Source organism: Drosophila navojoa, chromosome 3 (genome assembly GCF_054131105.1).
Source record: "Drosophila navojoa isolate 15081-1374.11 chromosome 3, UAZ_NAV_1.0, whole genome shotgun sequence".
In the NCBI taxonomy this organism is placed as follows: Eukaryota; Metazoa; Arthropoda; class Insecta; order Diptera; family Drosophilidae; genus Drosophila; species Drosophila navojoa.
In genome coordinates, this window is record NC_142891.1 from 14102603 (window position 1) to 14126727 (window position 24125).

A 24125-nucleotide genomic window follows, 5' to 3' on the forward strand; every position below is an offset into this window, starting at 1 on the left:
ACGATTATAACGTACTTTCGATATACAAATTAAAATTCTTGCGACATATCAATATCCACTTCTTCTTCTTCTGATTTTTTCGTTCCACTCACCGCAGGCAGATCATCGTCCTCGTCGTCCTCTGCGACGGCATCGTTGAGCATATTGTTAAATGACATTGATGCGCTGCCATCCAAGCAATTGGAATCCAGTTCCGAGCTATTGCCGCCTCCCGTTTCCGAATTAATCGATATTGAGCGCTGCAAACCCAATTTGCTAACATTCTTGAATAGCTTCCAGCGCTCCCGAGCTGTGCGCTCCGTGGCACTGCAAATGGATGACAATCAAGAATAAATAAAATCCAAGTAAATTCTCAGAGTGGCACTGTAGTCGCTAGCAGAACTCTATTAACAACAAACAATTTGTATGTGGCAAAATGAAAAACAAAGAAGTAAATGCCATTCGCTTGACTGCATATCAAACATATGGGGTGTGGCACATAGAGCTTTGCCTATGAACGGACGAAAGTCGAATCTCCGTGGATAGCTACAAATCAAGTTTTAAATGCGACATACAGACGGATAGAGACAGAGAGGGAGGGAGGGAGCGAGGTAGAAAAAGAAAGAGAGAGAGAGAGAGAGAGACAAAGGACTTTTCCTTCATTGATCTAATTATTGATGCCTATTAGGAATATCTTATACATCAATTTGCCTTAATGAGCTCACAGTTATCTGATATAAGTAGTCAATATATTATACGATAAAACTAGTCAATACTAAACATACTCGTGGCTGCTTAGCAGACTTATCGTATTTAGAATATCGTATACTAAATTATATGGACTTACTTATACAGTCTTATAAATCCTTTTGTAAACGTTATATTAGACTCCTGCAAAGACTCATAAAGACTTACTGATACAGTCTTGTAGTAACTCCTTCGGACTCATGTAAGCTTTATAATTTATAAGAATATTTATATATAATTAAATAAGCTACTTATACACACTTCTAAGACAGAGCTGTGCAGGGCGATTTATATCAACTTTTACCGATTTATTACTAGACCCATTCTTACTAGAGCTATAAGAACTTACACAGGCTCAAATAAACTTGTGCAGACTTATACATACTTAATCTTACAAAGACTATAAAGAATAAATACTATACAGACCCATTTACACGACGTAAACCTGTGTTTTACAGAGCTACGATAACTTAAGCAATATATGTATGTATAGATGCTACTTTAACGGAGTTATATTTATAAAGAATTATGCAGAATTTATACTGCTTTATGCAGATTCTCTAGAGACATAAACATTCTTATAGCTCTTATAAGATATGTTTACTCCAAAAACTACTTAAATATTATTATAGGTGATTAGCATGCCTAGGAGAGCTAGTAAACAAGAATCTTATTTATACTGTCCTATACAGACTTAATCGAACTTACATAACCTTACTCATATTGACTTGAACGATTCCTGTTTGCTCACTTCCCATTAAATTTTGTTGGACTTTGCGTTCAAAGAACTCCACACACAAATGCTTTAAAATTATTTAAAATTATGCCAACCACACCAGAAATTCTCTCGCGCAGCCCAACAAATTTATGAAGTATTTCATTTTGAGAACTCTTTAAATATAATTTAGATGTAGATGGCTGTTTGATAAAAAAAAAAATGCGTAGACCACAAAGGCAGCCCTTGCCAACGGCCTCATTATGCTAACATTGTTCCACTTTTTGCGTCAATCATTTCTTTTTATGCTTTGTCACAAATGAACTTTAATGGCAATCGAACCATTTGAGGCAGGAGAAAAAGGGCGTGGGCGTGGGCGTGTAAAAGTAAAAGTAAAGAAAAGCTTTGGCGTGCTTTGGCTGCAAAGAAAGATTCTTTCAATTTCTCCCTCATACACAAAGGAATAAGCCGTTGACAATGCTTCAGTCATATACTAATCTCTATGCCTGCTCCCGAATGGAAGCACAAAGTTTTCTCGGGGGATTCACGATGAGGCTGCCGCTGTGGCTGGCTCTGAGAGTAACTCTAGTCGTCATCTTCTACTCACTTTTGTTGCTGGTCCTTTGCATTTTCGTTTGCCTTAGCAATTATCGAGTTCCATTTGGCGATTATTTGCGGCTGCTTTAGCTCAATGTCCTTATAACTGCCGCAAGCTTGCAGCCGGCCATCCTTCATCACAATTAACTGAAAGGTCGCCGGAATGAAACGAAAGAAAACGAAATAGAGAAAAAGCAGAAAAAATTACAGAACAAGTTAGAATACGTTAAAAAAAAGAAGAAGCATGACTAATAAAGAGTTGCCCTGTAAATGAGTATGAAAATATAAATATATGAAAATATATAGTAGATCCGAGGAATTTTATATTAATCGGAGTAACTGATTGCCTGTCTTAGTATATGATTAAAAACGGATTTAGAGAGGGTTGATTGATTATTTATTTTAATCATCTAGATATTATTTGTTATTTATGAACAGGACTGAAGCTGATTGAAACTGAAACATTAAATGATGCTAGCAGGAGTAGGGGCTTACAAATTGTATTCCAAAAGACTGAAAGATAGACCGATCAAAGACTTGACGGTTTGTATTATATTATAAGTATTCGTTACATGCAGATGGACGACTTATACAATATTGACAATATTGATAGATAAACTTAACTATTATTCTATTATTTATTCAGCTCGCAGATGGAGGAACCTAGACTGAACGATGAGCAAACTAATGATCAAATGATCTGGCTATGCATTGGCTTATATAAGAAATAGCCTGGATGATTGAACGACCGACTGCTTGAGAGAAAAACTAATAGTAGCTGACGGTTCATTGTTCGATTGAATGAAGAGCTCAGAGCTCAATGCACGCAGATGCCAACGGGATAATTTGACGACTGACAGGCTGACAGACCGAGACAGGCTGAATTCATAAACTGAATGAGAAACCACGTAATGAGTTTCACATTCATTTCTCATTCGCTCTATGAATTGAGTCAGCCAGTAAGCAGATTAACTAGCCGTATGATTGAGAAACAGAGTAAGCCGAATTGAATAGCTAAATAAATACAAATAAAATGTATATTGTAAACATGGGAACCTATAACGTTACAAGATTTGGTATGGATTAACGTTAGCTTCCATTACTTCTAAATCTATTTTTAGTTAATACCTCAAGTCCTAAGCATAGTCTAAACAAGCCTAATCGCCTTAGTTCTAAGGCAAACTCCCCTTTCTCTATATTCGTACAGGGTACATAAAAGAAAAAGAGGTGCAGCACAAAAGGCAATAAATTCAATTTCGAAATTTAAATTTGAAATTTTTTTTCGTTTGCTGCCTCCTTTTTTTTTTTTTTTTTTTTTTTTTTTTGCCGTTGCTGCGTTGCAGTTGCTGCTCAAATAATTGTAAAAATGTGCGCGCAAGCAGGAGGAGCAGAGACTGCGTGGAGAGTGGGAGCCAGCAGAGCGGCAACAAATGGTCTTTCCAGGCAATTGCATTTATGGCCAAAAGGCGATAAATGGCCACGGCATTTGGAGCGCAAAGTAACAAACGGATGCTGGCAAAAAGCGCTGAATGCAGCAGGCAGGCAGCAGGACACTGGACGCAGCCAGCAGACAGCAGACAGCGGACAGCAGGCAGCAGGACGTCCGAGCCCATTGAATGCCCGGCCACAGCGCCCAATATCGAGTCCACCGCAACTTCTGGATCTGACCGACAACGCTGGACAGTTGTCAGCGCTAAGAAATTTGAATATGAAATGCTGTCTAGCCCCGAGGGGCCACTTACATAATCCGCCTCCTTGATCAACTGTAATTGCTGTGTCACCAGGATGATGGTGCGATTCGACTTCAAAAGCATCTGACGCACACACTGCTCGAAGACATGGCTGCCCACTTCATTGTCCAGCGATGACAGCGGATCATCCTACAAAATGCAATTACACTTCAGTATTATTAGACGCTTACTGCGCATAAACTCATAAAGGAAATGACAAACAAAAATTTAATTCTTATTTAATAGATATTGATATAGCTATACAGTTGTATAGAATAGATATATAGCTCAGCCAAGCCATCATAAAGTCCACTAAAGTCTCAGATAGTCGTGGCTTTAAAAAACTATTTTTATAGGAATATATATATATTAAAAGTGCTTTTAATATTAAATATTTTTGATCCCACATTTTTAACTAAAAAAAAAAGCACACAGTAATACTAGTCTATCAACAATTCATAAAAAAAATATCAAAACAATTTAAAAATAATATATATAAACTAAAAACTAAAGACATAATAAAAAAAATGTAAAATGAAATATGTATATTAAAAATAATAATAAAATAAATACAATCTGTTGAAAAAAAAAAATGTTTTTTTTCATTTAACTTTTTGCAGAAAAGCAGCTTTACTTTAAGCAATTATTTTCAGCTATTATTTCCTATATTTAAAGTGTATTGTATTATTTTATTGTTTGTATATTTTTTCTTTATTTTTTTAGTTAATCGATTTAATTGAATTTATTATTTTTATAGATTTTATTTTTATTTTCTTTGCACCTTGTTTTTTTGTAATAATTATTCCAAATTAAAATTATTATTATTTTATTTCCCACTCTACAAATATTTTCCCAAATATTAAATGCTCAACCTTTTCGAATATACAAACTATGTTTCTGCTCTAATCATATAGATTTTTTTACTGCTCTGTAAAAGCAAATCATAAAAGAAAAGACTCGAATATTGCATTCCCAACCTTAATAAATGAAAAGTTAATGACATTAATTTTTATTGATATTTCTAAGTTTCCCCACTTTCACTTCGATAAGCGCATCTCCAAAAAAAAAAAGGTCACGTATGTATATGGGCAATTCTCGTAAAACTTGTTTACCCTGCAACAGTGTTGGGAGATTTTCGTTTTATGTTTAATTTAAAGTTGAGACGTTTCGTGGAATTTATGAGCGCAAATGCATTGGCATAAAGTGCACTGAGGCATCGGATTGGCTTGCAGTTAAGACGACGCGACGTGCCAGGTCCTTGCTCGTGCTCTCGCTGTTCGACTTGGTGTCGTTGGCATTTAGTTACTCACCATTATGACGACGTTGGCCGATGAATAAATTGCACGTGCGATAGCGACGCGTTGCCTCTGTCCGCCGGATAGATTTATGCCCCGTTCGCCGATTATCGTAAAATCACCGGTTGGCATTAGTTCAATATCCGGTTTTAGTGCGCACGCATCCAGCACAAAATCGTAACGCTTCGGCCGAAATGATTCACCAAATAGGATATTCTCCCGTATTGTATCATTAAGCAGCCATGGAACTTGCGGCACATACGATATCGTACAGTTTCTGAGAAATATAATAAAACATACAATCGATTACACAAATTGCGTCTATAGAACAGTTAGGCATTTTACCAAGCATTAACTAAACTAGTTATAGTTCATTTTATGATGCTAATGAATCTCTTATTTTCTATAGATTCTCTTTAATTCATTTCAAAAAATATGTGGTAGACAAATTTCTTTAATTTTATGCAATTATAGGTTCATATAGAAATTGTTTACATGGTAATGGAATTTTCACAAAAACATCATTAATATAAGTTTTTTTCAATTAATTTTATAATACATATATTTTTATAAGCAGCAATCTATTTATCTCTAAGTTCTTGTTAACATACCTGTATGGTTTATTTAATCAAATTCTCAATCCAAATTTATTTCGCTTACGTTATAAGTTTACACATGTATGTATGTACATCTGTACCCTTACGTTACGCTAATCACATTTCCACTCAAAACTTTGCCTATTATCCGCATACGCTGTAAGCCTACATACAAAATGTTTATAGGTGTGAGCGAGAGAAAACATTAACCTATCAGAATTTAAGCATTAAACAATATGCAAACGTATGTACGTTATGTTTGGCTATACATACATATGTAAGTATGTGTGCGTATACAATTAAATTCAAACGAAAACTGTTTTAAAATAGGTACTAGATCATCTGCCTCATGCCTCATGACTTCCCCGCTCGGATGCTCGATTAAGACTAATGATTTATGCACGAACGAAGTTGACATAGAGAAGAGCTCGATTGCGAGCGGAGAAAACCGTTTTCTTAGAAAGGAGGCTAACTCAGCTTTCATTTATGCTCACAGTAGAACGATCCGACTGCATATGTGCGAGCGAGACAAGCAGTGCGCTCGCTATAAAAGCTCACTCAACTGAGAAGACCTATGTATGTGTAGGTAAATGAGTGTAAGGTATTAATGTACATGCGAGTGAGCAAAATGCATGCAAATAAGTTACGGCATGTGATTTAAATAAGTGCAAGCGAGATAAGTAGCACAATTTGTAATAATGCTCAAATCGGAAGAATAAGACTAAAGCAGAAATCGGAATAGGAATTCTTTACTTTGCTACTCACTTCAGCCAAACTTTTATTCGCTATGCAATTGTGGAATAGAGCGAGATAGAGAGAGGGAACACATAAACACGACTTAAAGTGTTTTTAGAATATGACTCTTATTGGAAACGCAGGCTAGATGACAGTCATGAAGTTAATACGAAATATACATACATACATACATACATAAAGCATGTAGTAGTAGAGTAGAGTTGATTTACATACAAACATTAACATAAAATTCACTCTTCACCAAGCTTAGCTGCTAGACTGCATTTTATCTAAGCCACTATTAAGCTTGAAACTTTCATCGTTAATCAAAAGTGGCACACACACATACATAAGCGCCCAAGTATAGACGTGTCTATACGTGTGTGTACATGTGTAAGCTTTCGCTTTTACATGACATCGCTAATTATGGTAAATGCGAGTGACTTCAATTAATTAGCTGCAATTTAGTTAAGCGGTTTATGTGATAACTTTCGTCGCATCCTTCGTCAAGCGCATAAACCGCAGCCTACATGCAGCTACACATGTACACACACACACACACACGCCCACAGACTCTCTCACACACACTCACGCAGAATTGTGGCGTAATTAAGTGACTCTCAGTGCAATGCAGATAAGGTGATTGTTTCTTACTGGCGACCGCAAACTCGTGTAGCCACAAACACGTGACCAGCACTGTGATCTGTCACATTCAGCTGCAAGTGCTGAAAACGCAAATTTGGTGCTGCTTGCATAATAATAATGACAATAATAATAATAATGGAAGTAATGAGACACGCTTCATAATGCCATCTATGTATATACATATGTATGTACATATGTAGTCCTTGGTGTCTAGAAGCAATTCAATTTGCATATGTATGTATGTTGCTTCAATTATAGCTCGGATTTATTTGATTTGCATGCCAGCCGAGAATGTAAGCCGATATTTGCTGATTGACTTTTAGCAGACAGATTAAGATTGATTTATTGATTGCTATTTAACTTCAATGAGTAGCAATAGAAATAAAAGTTAATAGCTAAACAGAAAATAAATATAAACAATTTGAGAGAGCCTAAAGCACTTAAATGCAATAAATTAATGAAAAAAAAGCAGTAGTAAAAAAATTCTAAATAAAGATTGTATCATAAATAAATAGGTTTATTCCAAAAAGCCAATTTTAAAATTTTATCTTGAGCAAATTCGTCTAATTTATATTTGTTGGAAAATATTGTGGCAAGTTTTCATGGCTCAACACGTAACTCACATTAGATATGCGCCCTGTTGACCCGTTTAAGTCAACCGCACACACACACACACACACATATGTAAAGCGAGACACACACACACACAGATGCGTTTGGCCATTAAATCACACTTTGCACCTCATATCAAGCAACGCTGACTTTGGACGCAGTCCGATTAGACGTCGCCGCTTGGCTTTGCCTTTGCCTTCCTGACTGTGTGAGTGAGAGTATGTGTGTGTGTGTGTGTGTGAAAATCAGAAAACCGCTCGCACTTAACAATCGTTAAGTTCACGTGGCCCCTGCAATCCATAGTACTGCTGGCTACATGTGCAGTGGCACAATAAATTCTCAAGTCAAAAACGAACAAGAAAGACCAAACATAGAGGGAGAGCAAAAGAGCGAGAGTGAGCGACTGGTTGCTGTGAGAGGAGGGCGAGCAGAGAGTGAGCGGCGTGTGAGAGAGAGAGACACACACTTCCGAACAACACAGACATTTATTACAGTAATTGAAATTATTGCACATTTTGCGTTTGCCAAGGCGGAACGAAACAGAGGCAAGGCGGAATGGCGAAAGGCGAAGAGGCGAGAGGAAGGCAAAGGCAAAGCGAGGCAAGGCGAGGCAGCCAAACACAGGCAAAGTCGAAGGCTCGCCCTCTTTGCTGCCTGCTGTGCGATTTTAGCTTGTTAAATGCATTTTTATATGGCCGCCACGCCTTCAGCTGCCAGTGGGGGCGACGATGTGGGGGCGTGTGCTGCACTGCTCTTCGTTTATTTTATGTGCAATAAAATTAACATATACAGACATTTTGTGATAAATTACCGCATCACGTGATGTGCCTGGGAACGACTGTAAAAATATGTTGAATGACTGCGGCTGCCGCTGCTGCTGCTGCAACTGGCAACTGGCAACTGGCAACTGGCAACTGCAACTGTTAACGCAACTGCAACTGCAACTGCAACGACAACGCTTTCATTTAATTTCAGGCATTAAGAGAGAAATTCAGATTACAGCAAAAGTTCTCAACTGCCATTTAAGTGCCACAAGATGCATGCCACACCGCTGACTGACTGAAAGACTGACTGTTGTTGACTGCGACCTCTGCCTCTGCCTCTGCCTCTGCCTTGTATAATGCAACACAATTCATTCACTTCAATTTGTTCAACGCGACGTATGCGCGTTGCTCCATTATGTCTTAAGCGGCTTGCAAATGTTTTATGTGCACCTTTGATGCAAATGCCGGCAGAAGCTAATTACCTTTTGCTCGCGCTTCTCCATGGCATTTCTCTATTAAGTTTTATGGCTAATATTAAAGCAAGATGATTAACTTGATATTTAATTTTTGTCTCAGTCTCTCTCTCTTTCTCTCTCACTCTCTCTCTCTGGCTGCCGAACAAAAGCAAGGAATGAAAAAAAAAAAAACATTGCAGAAGATCATTTGATCACTCTATGTATGCTGCAGCCTATATTTACGTGAGGAAAACGAAGCTACAGCTCTCGCTGCAGCAGAGTGCGTTCCTATTGGTCGACATTGGCTCAACTTATGAGCGCGACTTGGGCTTTGAGTGCAAGTCACCCTATATAAAGGGCTGCAGCTGCAGCATTTGTTCAGTGGCCCAGGCCTGATGGAGGTCAGTCGTGCAGTGCAGTGAAGTGAGTGAACGAGAGTGATGAGAGGAAATTCTTGGAGTAAAGCGTTTGAGGAAATACTGAGATAAAAAATACTAATTCTAATAATAATAAATAATACTAATAATTATTTAGAGGAAATACTTAGAGAAAATACTTTTAAGAAATTATTGGAAAAAAACACTAAAGAAATTCTTAGAGGAAAGACTTGCAGATATACTAAAGAAAAATACATATAGGAAATACTTAGGGGAAATACTCAGATGAAACCCTTAGCGAAAAGACTTACAGGAAAGACAGAGAAAATACTAAGAGGAAATTCTTGGCGGAAAATTTTATAGGAAAGACTTAGCGAAAAGACTAAAAAAAAAATACTTGGAAGGAATACTTAGAAGAAAGACTAGGGAAAATATTTCGAGGAAATGTTTAGAGCAACGTAGAAGAAAAACTTAAAGGAAATATTTAGAAAAAATACGTAAATTAATAATAAAAAGTAATAATAAAAAAAAAAACGTAAATTAAAATTAAATTAAATATTTATTAAGAGTCTTCATGCCAAACATTTTATTTACAGCAGCTTTATATCTACAATTAATTTTATGTAAACATCAAACATCCAAAGTATTTAGGCACCCAAACTAAATTCATTTAAGCTATGCAACCTTCATTTACTTTTTAAACTAAACTTACAAACCTCATCCATTGATCTCTAACCACATCGCTTTAATTTCTATTGGAATCTTCGTTAAAGGTAAACTTTCATAGCACATCGAACCCATTCAACTGTGCCCCACTGTTTGCATACACACACACACACACACACACACACACACACATCTACATTTAACGAACAAGTTACGCAGCTAATTAAAAACGCTTTGTTTTGTCTAATTTATTTCTCTATTTTTCTTTTCACTAGCTTTTTGTTGAACATAGTTCAGATTTAGTTGTTGTTGTTGTTGTTATTGGTTTGATACCCCCGTCTTGTTCTTCTTTGACTCTGTCCTCTTCTGCTACACGTTGCCCAGTTTAACTGCTGCATTAGATTACGCACGTTTTGTTGTGTGTTTAGAGTAGAGTAGTCTAGAGCACCGTTCTAGTGCCACGCCTCCGCTTGCGCCAGCCCCCCCAGGTAAATATTTAAATTATTTATGTGCCATTTTGAGGTTCGCAAACAAAAACAACGAGTGGGCGGGCAGTCGACTACGCCTGCTGCTGCTGCTGTTGCTGCTGCTGCTGCTGCTGCTGCTGCTATAACTGTAGCCGTAGCCAAAAGGTGTGTTTGCTCATTTAACGGCATTTAATTGCATAATTTTTGGGGCTACGCTCAAATTAATTAGCCAAACTTCGTTTGGGGCGTTGTGTGGCGGCGTTTACTATTCACATTCAATTTGGCTAACGCCCGCAGCCGTCGAAACACAGCTTGAAGGTCGTAGACGAAACAAAAAAAAAAATGAGGACTAGGATCGACTGGAGAATACTCATTGAATATTCATATTCCAATTTATATTTATTTATATTATGCAAATCAATGGGGAAATTCCAGCATTAGTTAATTCAATAAAAGTTAATTTAATTTTGAGAAAAGCTGTTGAAAATATATGTATATATGTATAATTTTTCCCGATTCACCATGCCCCTAATGCTCGTATATATGTATGTATGTATGTGTATATATATTTATATTTATAGATATATTTATATTTATTTATTATATTTATCTATTTATTCATTTATTGAAACTCTGTTTCTGAGATACTAGAAAAGTGGATCTGAGTAAATCTAGCTTTGATAGAGACGGGAATGCTTAAAGGCACATTGACAGATGACATCACGAATATGAAACTAATATACTTCACTTCACTATCGTGCATGGGTATAAAGCAACAACAACCACATTTAACAGTTGAAACAACCAAGATTCGAGCCACGATGACTGAGAACTGAGGTAACTTCGAATCAAACACATTTTCACACTTGGCTACATTTAATTAAAGTTTCTCAATTGTCTGTGTGTGCGCTGTCTTCGTCTTCTTCTTCTTTACAGTTGCTTTTGCATGCGGGCTGCCAATTTGGTAAAGCATACAAGTCGAAGTGCTAGCAAGTTTTCTTGGCCTTCAACTGTGCCATAAATAAAATGCAATAAGCGCCACATCCAACTGCAGAAAAAAAAAAAAATAAAGGGAAAACCGCCTCGTCCCGCCCCCTTTTGACAAGACTCTTCTCACGCCGCCCAAGCAGCATGAAAAGCGTTTTCAATAAATTTTCTTATACCACAGGGCATGCAGCTGCATACAAGTGCTCATGTGTGTGTGTGGGTGTGTGCGGTGTGTGTGACTGTGTGCTTCACATTTCAATTCACAAATTCTCATTTTTTGCTTGCCTACTTTTAGGCGCCCATTGAATTGCATTGCCTTAATATGGGTTTTATATGCAAAAAAGCTAGTACATTACCAGCGTACGTATATATTTACATCTACACATGTACGCATGTGTATGTGAAGCACCTCGCACAAAAATACATTAAAAGCCTAATTTATTGGCTGACTGACATGCAAAGCAGCTATAAATAAGCCTTGATAACGTATCTCTGCCATTTCTTACATGGCATTTACCAAAGCGATTGAAGGAGGTGGCCGACTAGAAATGTATATTAACTAAATAATTAATTATTTACAAGAGATTTGTAAATAATAATCATATCATTTGAATTTTGAGCGTAATGAGTTTATTGTATTTTAAAGAGATTTCGAATTTATAGGCATATTTAAGTTTAAAATTAATGAGCACAAATCTATTGGAATGGAACGAAAAAAAACTCGATATAAATATTAAAATAAAAAAAAAATATAGTGCTAAACTTTTGCCTTCTACGATTTTACGCCTATAGCATTTAAGTAAATAAATATATATATTAATTATATACTAAATAAATATATATATTTTATTGCTGTATTAAAATAAATAAATAAATGTATTTAAATGTTAATAAATATTTTATATATCTGATTAATAATTCTATTCTGTAGAAATTATAATTTTACCTATGGTCAGCCAAATTTAAAAATTAAATCTTCACAGTTTATAGACATTTACAATTAAGAGAAGATTTCATAAATATTTAACGTTTTGCCAAAACTTCCGTTAGCATATAATACTGCACAATTCGGCACAATTAAATATTAATGTAAATATCTTTAGCCAAAGCAATATAACTCTTGCTTGGGCAACCTACATCTGTATGTATATATTTATAAGTAAAGCGAAATTTAAGTGAATTGAGTGAATGCATGAATGAATATTGAGTGGTGTAGACTAAACTTTGCTAAGAATGAATTGACCAAATGAGTGCACATACAAGCCAACTTGCATATCAACTACGAACAAGTATTTGCTGGAGAAGACTTAAGAGATTATTTCTCAAATTGACAGGGACCGCAAATAAGAGTTATGAATTTAAAAAAATTGAGGCCTTTAGGAAGCCCCAAGAAGAGAGGGAAAAACACACATAGGTTATTTTTTTACGGCAAATTCAAAAAAAGGATAAATTTTTATTTGCAATTTTTTGGAAAAAAAATAATTTTTTATTATTATAAATGATTTTTATGATAAAAATCAAAAATAATAATTACAGAACAATTTTTATATAAAAATCAAATCATAACTCTTATTTTTGATTTTTATTATAAAAGCCAAAAATAAGAGTTATGATTTGATTTTTATTATAAAAATTGAAAATAAAAATTGAATTGAAATATCTTTTGAACTAAAGGAGCTAGATCATAAATTTTTATATATATGTAATATACGCATTAATACCTTTGATTTGATATATAATATGTATGTAAATATGTACATGTATATGTACATATACATATATGTACATTTAACTATATGCTTAGGCGCTTGTCCAGTGCACTTGCGCTGTGCACTTACCCGTACCTATTCAGCAAGTAATGTGAGGGGGAGAGAGAGGCAAATAAAGTATAATCACTGTATATATGTACATACATTTGTTTATATGTATATATGCATATGTATTATTGTCACCTTTCCCTGCACCCATATTTAAAACAATTTACTTTAGGCGCAAAAGAGTGAAAGAGATAGATTGAACTAAAGCATAATGACATACGCACAGTGGGCATCTATCGGCCAATGCATTTTATAATAATACCAAACCTAAAAATTGTTCAATATTGTAAAAATATCCTAAAACTCTGAAGAGTCTGAGGAAGATGACGAACCGGAACTCAAATTGGCCATAACAGAAATTTATGGATGTTCCCCAAAGCCAATAGACTTAAACGTGGACATTATGTGCTATTATGAGAACAAAAAGTTCACTTATCCACGATTGTACCGTTTTGCCAAGGTAGTTCACTCGGTGCCTGCCACGCAGGTTTCGGTGGAAAGGGCATTTTCTGCTCTTAATCTATATCTATGTGTGCAGGGAAAGGTTACAATAATACATATATATACATATAAACATATGAATGTGCATATATACAGCGATTATGCTTTATTTGCCTCTCTCTCTGGACAAGCGCCTAAGCATATAGTTAAATATACATATATGTATATGTACATATACATGTACATATTTACATACATATTATATATCAAATCAAAGGTATTAATGCGTAGATTACATATATATAAAAATTTATGATCTAGCTCCTTTAGTTCAAAAGATATTTCAATTCAATTTTTATTTTCAATTTTTATAATAAAAATCAAATCATAACTCTTATTTTTGACTTTTATAATAAAAATCAAAAATAAGAGTTATGATTTGATTTCTATATAAAAATTGTTCTGTAATTATTATTTTTGATTTTTATCATAAAAATCATTTATAATAATTAAATATAATTTTTTTTTTATTTATCAAAAAATAATTATTATTTTTTAATTTTTTGCTATAAAAATTATAATCGTTACGGTCCCTGCAAATTGAGAAAAATATTTTTTCCTATTTCGCTTTCTATTCGCTCTGATTCAGGCGGCGTAAATCCTTTATCGGTTTGTATTTTAATTATCAAAAGAATGTGAAAATAATTTGAATAAATATTCGCAAAATAAATATATTCAGACTAATAATACATACATATGTATATGGATCTATACAGCTACAGATACACACCTACATTTGTATGTATATGCATATTAACAATTTATTTGCTGCTACAACTTTTCAGTTATCTTTAAATAGATTTTTATTGCTTTCAAAATAATGCATAAAGACATGTAAGAAGACGATAAATAATGTATAAAGATATAAAAGATGATGATAAATAAATGAAATGCTAAACTTGGACTGATCATTATTATTAAGTTAATCATAAGAGAAGGCCAAAGATAAACAAACCTAATTAACTCGTTCATTTTAGGCCAAATATATATGTATATATATATACTTTTTTTTATTTTTTATTTCCAATTCATTTCATATCCATGTATAAACCCCATTCTAGAAAATATGCTTTACGCTTTATGCTTTATGCATATAATATACACACACATACATACATGTATGTAAATCCCCTTTTCCCCCACCGAGTCTGTAGTAAGTGAAAAATGGAAATGCAAGCTTGTACTCACTTGTGCCAGAACATGTTCCCCGCCAGCAGCGGCATCTCCATGAGCAGGGCGGACAGGAGCGAGCTCTTGCCGCTGCCAGTCTTGCCCACAATGATGGTCAGCTTGCCCTTGGGTATGGCCATTTCCTGAACGTGCAGCTGGACATTGGGCAGCCGGCTGCCCTGCGGCTGCCAGGTGAAGAGGCCGTCGTTGATGGACACGGCGATGTCGTCGGGCATCTTCAGCAGCAGGGAGTCGCGCCGCCAGCTGTCCGTGTTGCGGGCCCGCATCACCGAGAACTCGACGGGCCGCTCGACGGTGCCGCCGAACAGTTTGGGCGGCCGTATGGCCACATAGGGCGTGTTGCGCAACAGCTCCTTGCGATGCTGCACGAGCTTCTGGTGGCCCAGCTCGTGGGCGAACAGAGGCGGCGATTTCTCCTCGACGGCCTCGCCGTTGCTCGCCAGCAGCAGCGGCGTTATGGGCTCCGACTGAGCCAGCGGCGCCGGCGATGGCGGCTCCTCGGGTATGCGAATGCGAAGCGCCTGGCGCTGCTCGTTCAGTCGGTTCTCCGCCTGGGCCGTGCGCAGCGCCAGGTTCGACTTCTCCTGCGTCTCGTACATGTCCAGCGAGGCGTCGCTCTTGCTCAGGATGCGCGCCATATTGCGAATGCCCTCGAATTGCTTCTGGATCTCGGGCGCGTGCAGGAAGCGCTCCAGCCGGCGTGTGGACACCCGTGCGGCAATGATAATGGGCACCGTTATGGGAAAGATCAGCAGCGGCACCGTCAGCTGCTGGAACAGCGCCAGCGCAGCAAACAGATGGCTGGCATCGAGGCTCGAGCGCGACTCCTGCGGCAGATTAACATAAACAGCCAGCGTCACAAATGTGATCAGCACAGTGCAGATGTGGGTCAAAATGGCTGCAACGAGAGCAGGGAATGCGTATCAAACTGAGAGTTATGGAGACTATATAGCTTTATCGATTTATATTTTTCATATTTTTGATATTAAATATTACATTTTATATTTTATATTTTGTTTTATATTTTACATTTGATATTTAATATTTTATGTTTTAAATTTTATATTCACATGTTTTTTTTATTTTATATTTTACACTTTACATTTTACATTTGATATTTTACATTTTATATTTGACATTTGACATTTGATATTTGATATTTGATATTCGATATTTGATATTTGATATTTGATATTTGATATTTGATATTTGATATTTGATATTTGATATTTGATATTTGATATTTGATATTTGACATTTGATATTTGATATTTTATATTTTATACTATACATTTTATATTTTATAATTTATATTTCATATTTTACTTTTTATATTTTATAATTTATATTTTATATATTTTATATTATTTAATTTATTTTTTATATTATATTTAATTTTTTATATTCTATATATAAATATCCACTCACTCATTAGCGTCCAGTACATGGCATCCTTTTTCAGGTACTTGAGCTCCTTTTCGCGAGCCGCTTGAATTTTTCTGAGAAAAACCTCATCCCAGGCATTCAGCTTGATTATCTTAATGCCTATCAAGGTGTCATGGATTTTCTTTAATCGTTCATCCGTGAATTTCTGTGGAAAATGTGTGGTTAAATGACAATTAATATAAACTCTTAGCTTATAGAGGCAACCGGATGGAGCTCAGAAAGGAAGGAACGAATGAGCGAACAAAACGATGGTCAGACGGATGGAGATACGGGCAGAAGGACAGACAGATGGACAGCCAGTCGGACGGACAGCGATAGATGAACGGAATGAGTTTATCAAACGAATGAATAGATTGACAAGCAGAACATATAAAAACAGTTAGCTCGACTCAGCTCGTTATCCCAATCCAAAATATATAAATACATACAAACACCTGTTACACACATATTACGCAAAATAATTATAACCGGATTGAGGTTGTAAAAAGCCAGACGGTGGCTTAGAAATGTCCAGAATTAGATTGGCCACAAATAATTGTCGAAAGTCCGAGCAAAAGCCAAAATTCAATTAACTGAAACTGACCAACTGACAATTACTTTAAATTGACCGCAAATCTGTTAACAAGCAACTCTTAAATGAGCCATTGGCGGCAGTCAGTCGGTCAGAGTTCGAGTTCGAGCTCGAGTTGGAGTCGGAGTTCGAGTTCTAGTTCAAGGCCCACAAGCACAACACAAATTTCGAGCTGCAAATGACAAAATGATAGCAGGCAAATGGCAAACAAACGAATTGTGAGGCTCTTGTTGTGTCTCAAGTGTTTTGTGGCTTCAACTGGCGCAGCCTGAAGTTAATTTTGTTCATTGTTGCTCGCTCTCTAATTAAATTGTGCTTTTGTCGCCTTAGACTATTGCATTGCATTGCATTGCCAACTTCGTGCTTCCACTTACCGCAATCCTTTCCTCGTTCCTCGACATGGCCCGGCCGATGACGAACTGCAACGGTGTCATAATGACAATGCACACAATGGCGCCAATCACCGCACTTATGCCCAGCTTTAGGTACAGCAAGTAGATGACCAGGGCTATCTGCAAACAAGATGTGTTCGATATGAATTTATTTGCTAATTCAGACACGAGTTTATTTGCTTATGCAAATTGTGCTGGCACGGCAATATTGTCTACGCATCAGATAATTATGATGTGACTGCGTAATTTACCCAATCAGACATAATCAACTTCATAATGAAGCTGAGCACAGTCAAATTAAAGCGCTCAAATATTATTGCTAAGATTTTACATAGAAAGCTAACAACAGATTGGAAACGAAAATAATTATACATTTAATCTCTTATTTCTGATGCTGATTGATTGAAGAACTGATTTATGTAATTTTAAAATAGCCAAAGTACTCACAAATTTCTCTAGTAGAGAAATCGATTTATGTTCAATATAAATGAAAGTTGTAACTCAATCAATCAGTCAATCTATCATAATATATTATATTATATATATATGCTATTATGCTGTTATTATTCTTATTATTACGTTAGTCAACAAAAAATCTCTTATCCAGTTATATTTATATAGAGTCAGTCAACCAATGTATTCGATCTTTAATCAATCATTCACCCAACACATATTCCTTCAGTGAGCCAATTATTCTGTTAATGTTAATTCAATCAGTTAGCTAACGAATCAATCAATCAGTCAGTCAATCAGACAATCAATGCAATGCAGTGAAATATTACTATATAATATAGTATATATTTTAGATATAATTTACCATGTTTCATATAATTAACGAGCTGTGCATCAATCATTGCAAACATATATGTATATACCCCTGATATATTAACTCCCATCTAAATCAAACATCAATCAGTCAGTCCATCTGTTTACTAGGAGTATCACTATCAAAAGCATTTCCCACATCTAAATCGCATTTCGCAGCTGCTGATGTAAATGAGGTGGCAAGCAAATCTGGAGCTGCAGCTATTTCAAATAGATTATTGGACAAACGACTTGGGAGCGCCCATGGCAGCGTTTGCTGCCCAAATGTTAATTAATTTTTTACCCAATATAAACATGTTGCGAAATACGATTCGACCTGCCCGACAAATCCGATTCGGCTTGCATACAAACGAGTAAATTATAATGCAGCTGCTGCCAGGACTATGGACTGACTGTTCATTGTGTCGAGCAACGCCGAGCACCACCAAAGCCACAAATCCTAAGCCTAACTGATAAGTACTACGAGCAACATTTGCAAATCAATTCATTTCGGGACAGGATTCATGCATGGGGAGGCAGAACTCGAGCTGGAACTGAAACTGGAACAGGAATAGGCAAAGCCTAGAGTAAATACAACCTGACTGTTAATTATGCCAAAATTCCCACACACACACACATTAAATACGCATTAATTATGCGAGAATGTGTGTGTGTGTGTTTGGGTTGTGTATTTGGTTAAATCATTAACAAGTTTGCTCAATTACATAAAAATCCCTGAGCCCAAACAAACTATAAATGGGCAACAAATGTGGGCCAGAGATAAAGCCAAAGGGCAAATATTTGGCCAACGCCTTGGGAAACACATTGAAATGCCAAAGGCAAACACAATTTGCCTGCAGTGCATAAGGAATTGCACGAAAATAAATACAAATCAAATGCAATTTATATACAGGCAAATAAATCTAAGCGCACGATTAAAATTGTCCAAGTCCAAGTCCAAGTCAAGGCGGGTGTTATAAATAAGCCCAGTGCTAAATGTGGCCAGAAAAGCCAAAGCGATTGAGTGCATTGTAAGCAAATGTAGTCGACTACATAATACTCGCTCAAGCTGAAGCGAAATTGAAATTGAATAACATTTGGTGCGACTTATTTGACTAATTTTAGAACTTAGGGGTCAATAAATTGAAGTTATTAACTGTTAATAAATTCAATGAACCATCACAGTACACGTGTGTATATATTAAATTTATGCTTAATACATTTAAAAAATCCATATAATAAATACATATGTATATTCAGTAAATCAATTATTATTTATTTCTTTACTTATTGTTAATGTATTTATTTTTGAAATTTTTTTGTATTATAAAATTATAAAAATAAATAATTATTATCTAATTATTTGTTAGGTATTTATCAAATTTTTATTGTATTTATTTTTTATTGTTTTGTTATCTATTTATTTATTTTTTTTTATCTTAATTATTTTGTTTTTGCTTTCTCATATGTACATATGTATATTCCGTAAATCAATTGTAACATTATTATTATTTTTTATTTATTTATCATTATAAAATTAATAATTATTATTTATTATTACCAATTTATTATCAAATTATTTTCATGTATTTATTCAAAGTTTATAGTATTTATAAATGCATTTATTGTTCACTTGTTTTGTTATTTATTTATTTTTTACCTTACTATTTTATTTTTGCCCGCTCAATTGTATTTAATTTAATTATACTTTTTTGTTTATTTATTTACTAAATTATTTAATTTATGCAATTATAGATAAATATTAGATTAAAATATTTAAAATTGTTATTTATTTGATTTAATCATTTATTTATTTACTTATTTATTTTTGTATTTGGTTCATAAACCTATACAAATAATATTAAAAACACAATGCCACACAGACACAAATACAAACGAACATTACACACAACTAATATACTCTCTTCGATCTGTGTGAGCGAGCATCTGAAATGGCACACAAGTTGCTCGTAAATTGGCATAGTTTTTGATACGAACCTTGAATGGAATAGCCCAGGCATAGTGAGCGATCCAAAAGAATTGCATTATGTTGAGCGTGTCCTCCGTCATGTGATTCGTGATGGCACCAATATCGCCGAGGCCTGTGCGAGAGAAGCGATGCCAATAAATAAATAACAAATTACATTAAGTGCTAGTTAAGGTCGCAGGCAATTAATTGTGTGCCAAAAGTGGAACAGTTTTGGATAAATATATTATACATAATGTTTTTGAAGCAATTTATTCAAGAGAAAGCAAATGTTTATTTTTTCGATTATTTTTTAATTTACAAATAGTTTGACTCTCATTTAAAAATATAAAATAAAATTTAAATAAGCAGCCTTTGAATTTTGTAATAATTCTCAATAAAATATTTGGAAGGTTTGAAAAGTATGGCTAAATATTTAAAATAATAAATAAATAAAAAAAAAAAAAATAAAATAAATTTAAATTTAAACTGATTCAAATAATGGCTGATTAAAATTGTATATGTATATGTATAAAAGCATTTAAAAATACTACTTATTTGAATTATTATTTATTGTTTAGTCAATTTTAATCAGCCATAGTGCATGAACAAAAATCAAATTAATAAAATGTCTGTTAACTTTATTAACTAAATAAACATATCAAGTCGTCTTCATCAATTAATCAACTAACTTCATTTGATCAATCGCTTGTTCAACTTTATAGACCTGCTCGGCTAAGTGAATGCCCTAGCTATAATGCTGAGCTGATTAGAAATCAATCAGCTAGCATTCTATATTGATTGGGCTATTTCATTCAATCACGTCGATTGTCATGAAAACGTGTATCGCCATGGAGCTAAACTCTTTTGACTGGACCAAGCCATTCGCAAAAGCAATTTGTCTTTACTGGATGCGAAAAGCGGAGTCAGTCTCTCGGCGCAGCTGAAAACAAATAACGATTCACATGGGGCCACGCCCACTTAAGCCAATTACACGTGGACATTTGGCCAGAGGCTTTAGCCAGGTAACAAACACTTCAGCCGTAAAACTTTCAATTAACACCAAACGCACATTTGCCTCTGTCAAATAGAACTTAGGCATACATAGAGATTGTGGTTAAGGGGGGTGGGGGGAAGGGCGGATGTGTGGGATGAGTTCGAGTTCGAGTTGGCAGCAAAGCCAAACACTCACCGCCTGAATGCTCCGTTTGCTTTTGTTGTTGTTGTTGTTGTTGTGTGGCAGCCACCTCGACAGGCTTATCATTGGGAGTCAACCTAATGTTTTTGCCATTTTGCTGTACATCAGCTGCGGAAGTAGTGGCACCAGCAGCAGCAGGAGCAGGAGCAGCAGGAGCAGGAGTCGCTGGTTTGCCATCATCATCAGCGGCATTGTTGCCACAACCGCTGCTGGCATTTAGAAGCAAACTTTTGCGATAAATTAGACCCTGTAGCGATGTTTTAATCCTGATGCCCGTCATGTTGAGCACATGCGTGGAGGCCTGCGACAATGCGGCCTGCGTCAATGCGGCCAATAACACCAGCCAAGCAATGCTCCAGCCATTTGTTAGCAAATCCGACCATCTGGCATAGTAAATTCGCACATCACCAATGCCCATACCTATACCCAAACCCATGCCCAAACCCACATCATTGTAGGCCCCATCATCATTGGCAACATCATAATCTTCGTAGTAAACATCATCGGCACCATCTGCGGCCGCATTAGGCTCCCCCACGCCCGCCAATTGTATTGATCTATTTGCTGTTGCTGCCTGTGCCAGAACCTGCGCCCGAACTTCTTCCTGTGCCGCCGCATAGAGTCCCTCAATGTACTGCACTATTTGCTGTATGGCCAGCGGACCAATCAATGCAAATAAATCACCGGCCAACTTCAAAATGCCGCCCAGCGCAAACATGCGCCAACTGTTCTTTACGTAGCAATACCACAGCGAAGGCGATGCATTCGATTTTTTCTGCAAAGACAAATCAATTATACAAATATTATTTATTATACATACATAGGTACCAAAAAAAAAAAAAAAAATAATAAAATAAATAATAATAATAAAAATAAAAAATTAACTGTGTAAATAAATAAATATATATGTATATATATATTGTTATATATTTCTGAATAATCTATCCTACACTACCAAGACGAAGGCTTCTCTAGCGAGTTTTTATCTTAAATTAGACTTCTAAAAAATAAACAAAAATTATACATATTAATATTAACCCCAAGTCCATGTGAATATTGTCTAAACATTCGGTATGTTTAAGTAAAATTTTAATTATATAATTTCTTTAGTTCACATACGTATCTACTTTTGCGATAATTATGCTTATATATATGATTAATATTTATAAAATTGCTGTGTTATATTTCAATATTTTTAATTTTTGATTAATATACACTATCGGCCCGCGTTCAACATATATGTAAACTCTTTAGATATTACGTATACGCCATGTGGCACCTATTAAGTGTAATTAATAAGCACATTAATGCCAGACGTTTAATATATCCTTTGGCTACATCGTTCGCTGGCATTTCATAATAATTTACACAGTCAGTTGCCATTTTGTCATTAAAAATTGCGCACAAAATGCGGCAAATAAATTAACATTTAAAAAACACACGAACCAAGACAATTTCAGCTTTGTTGAAATACCAGCGAGCAAATACCCTGTAGAATTCACATATATGAAAAGAAAGTATGGATTTTAAGGAGTATATTTTAAATTTATTTTAAGAAAATTATCTGCTCTCTTTTTTGTTACTTTATTTTCCTTGTATTGTCTTCTCTTTGTTTATATCTTTTCTTTTCTAACCTTCTTTCTTTTCTTCTCTTACTTCTTTCATTTTAATGCTCGCATTTCTTTTTCTTCTTGCTTTTTTGTATATACTCTCTTCACTCCTATTTTTCTTATGCTTTCACTTTTCTGTGCTCTCTCTTCGCTCTTCTCTCACTTTAATCTTCATTATCTTTATATCTTCTCTTGGCTCCTCTCCATTAGATTTTCTCTTTCTTTTCTTTTCGCCTATCGAAACTCAAAAATCTCTATCCACTTTGCCAGTCGACCCTTCTCGAGCTCTTTTGCATTGCAGGGTATGCCCGAAGCAAGCTCGACAAAGACCACACTTTCACTTTGTTATCAAGCAAATGGCCACATCTCTGGCCCATCGCGTGATATATTCAAATATATGCACAAAGGTATGTACATGTGTATATATTTTATTCGCATTGATAATTTATTGCCGCTGGGCAACGGGCGGCATTGCATTGAAATAAATAATTAAGCAATTTGCTTGTTGTGCTTTTTGCAAATGAAATACAATATTTTCTTAATGGAAATTCAACAGAGCCCGGCCACGCCAAGCCGGAAAGAAGACTCAATTGTAACAGGGCTTCGTTTTTTTGTTTTTTTTTTTTTTTTTTGCCAGTCGCATTTAATTATTTATTTATTATTTTCTTTTACTGTTTTCCTTTCTTTTTTTTTTGTTGTTTGTTGTTAATGTGTAATTTTTAATTAAATGACAGTCAATGAGCTCAGTGGCCGCTTAATGCCTTTTTCATATGGGTTATTATCACAATACTTAAGTGCAAAGACTTACGAATATGCGTGGACATATTAATGAATATATATGTATATATGTATGTATGAATATATGTATATATGAATATATGCTATTGTGTCATATGTAAAATAATATTCAATATATTACACTGCACAGTATTAACTTTGATCTGGAATTACTGCTTCTGCAACGCTTTTCTGGGGTTACGACTCGCTCTATATATTTATACAATATATATACATCTATATACATCTATCTCTTTCTCCCGCGCCTCTATTTCACTCTCTCTCTCTCTCTCTCTTTCTTCCTCTCTCCCCGACTTTTAACTCTTTATTAGTTATTATTAATTAATTTATGTTGTTTTTTTTTTAATTCCTGTTGAGTTTTTACACATATCTAACAGAACTCATTATTTTGACCAATATATGCACGTAAGCTCTTTTATAAAATTGTTCATAATTAATAATCCTACGAATATTAATAATATTAT

The 24125-nt window shown here is 35.3% G+C and overlaps 1 protein-coding gene across 1 annotated transcript in view; it reads right to left on the bottom strand.

Annotated features, from left to right (window-relative positions):
• The window catches only part of Sur (Sulfonylurea receptor), a 63299-nt gene that overhangs the window by 21934 nt on the left and 17240 nt on the right, over positions 1-24125 (bottom strand). Inside the window, exons 5-13 of the mRNA XM_089258625.1 lie at positions 21248-22028; positions 20088-20191; positions 17268-17405; positions 16305-16467; positions 14874-15774; positions 5079-5340; positions 3781-3918; positions 2049-2185; positions 93-306 (exon numbers count right to left, since the gene is read on the bottom strand). Coding sequence (XP_089114751.1) covers positions 93-306; positions 2049-2185; positions 3781-3918; positions 5079-5340; positions 14874-15774; positions 16305-16467; positions 17268-17405; positions 20088-20191; positions 21248-22028 — 2838 coding nt within the window. The remainder of the gene's footprint in view (positions 1-92; positions 307-2048; positions 2186-3780; positions 3919-5078; positions 5341-14873; positions 15775-16304; positions 16468-17267; positions 17406-20087; positions 20192-21247; positions 22029-24125) is intronic.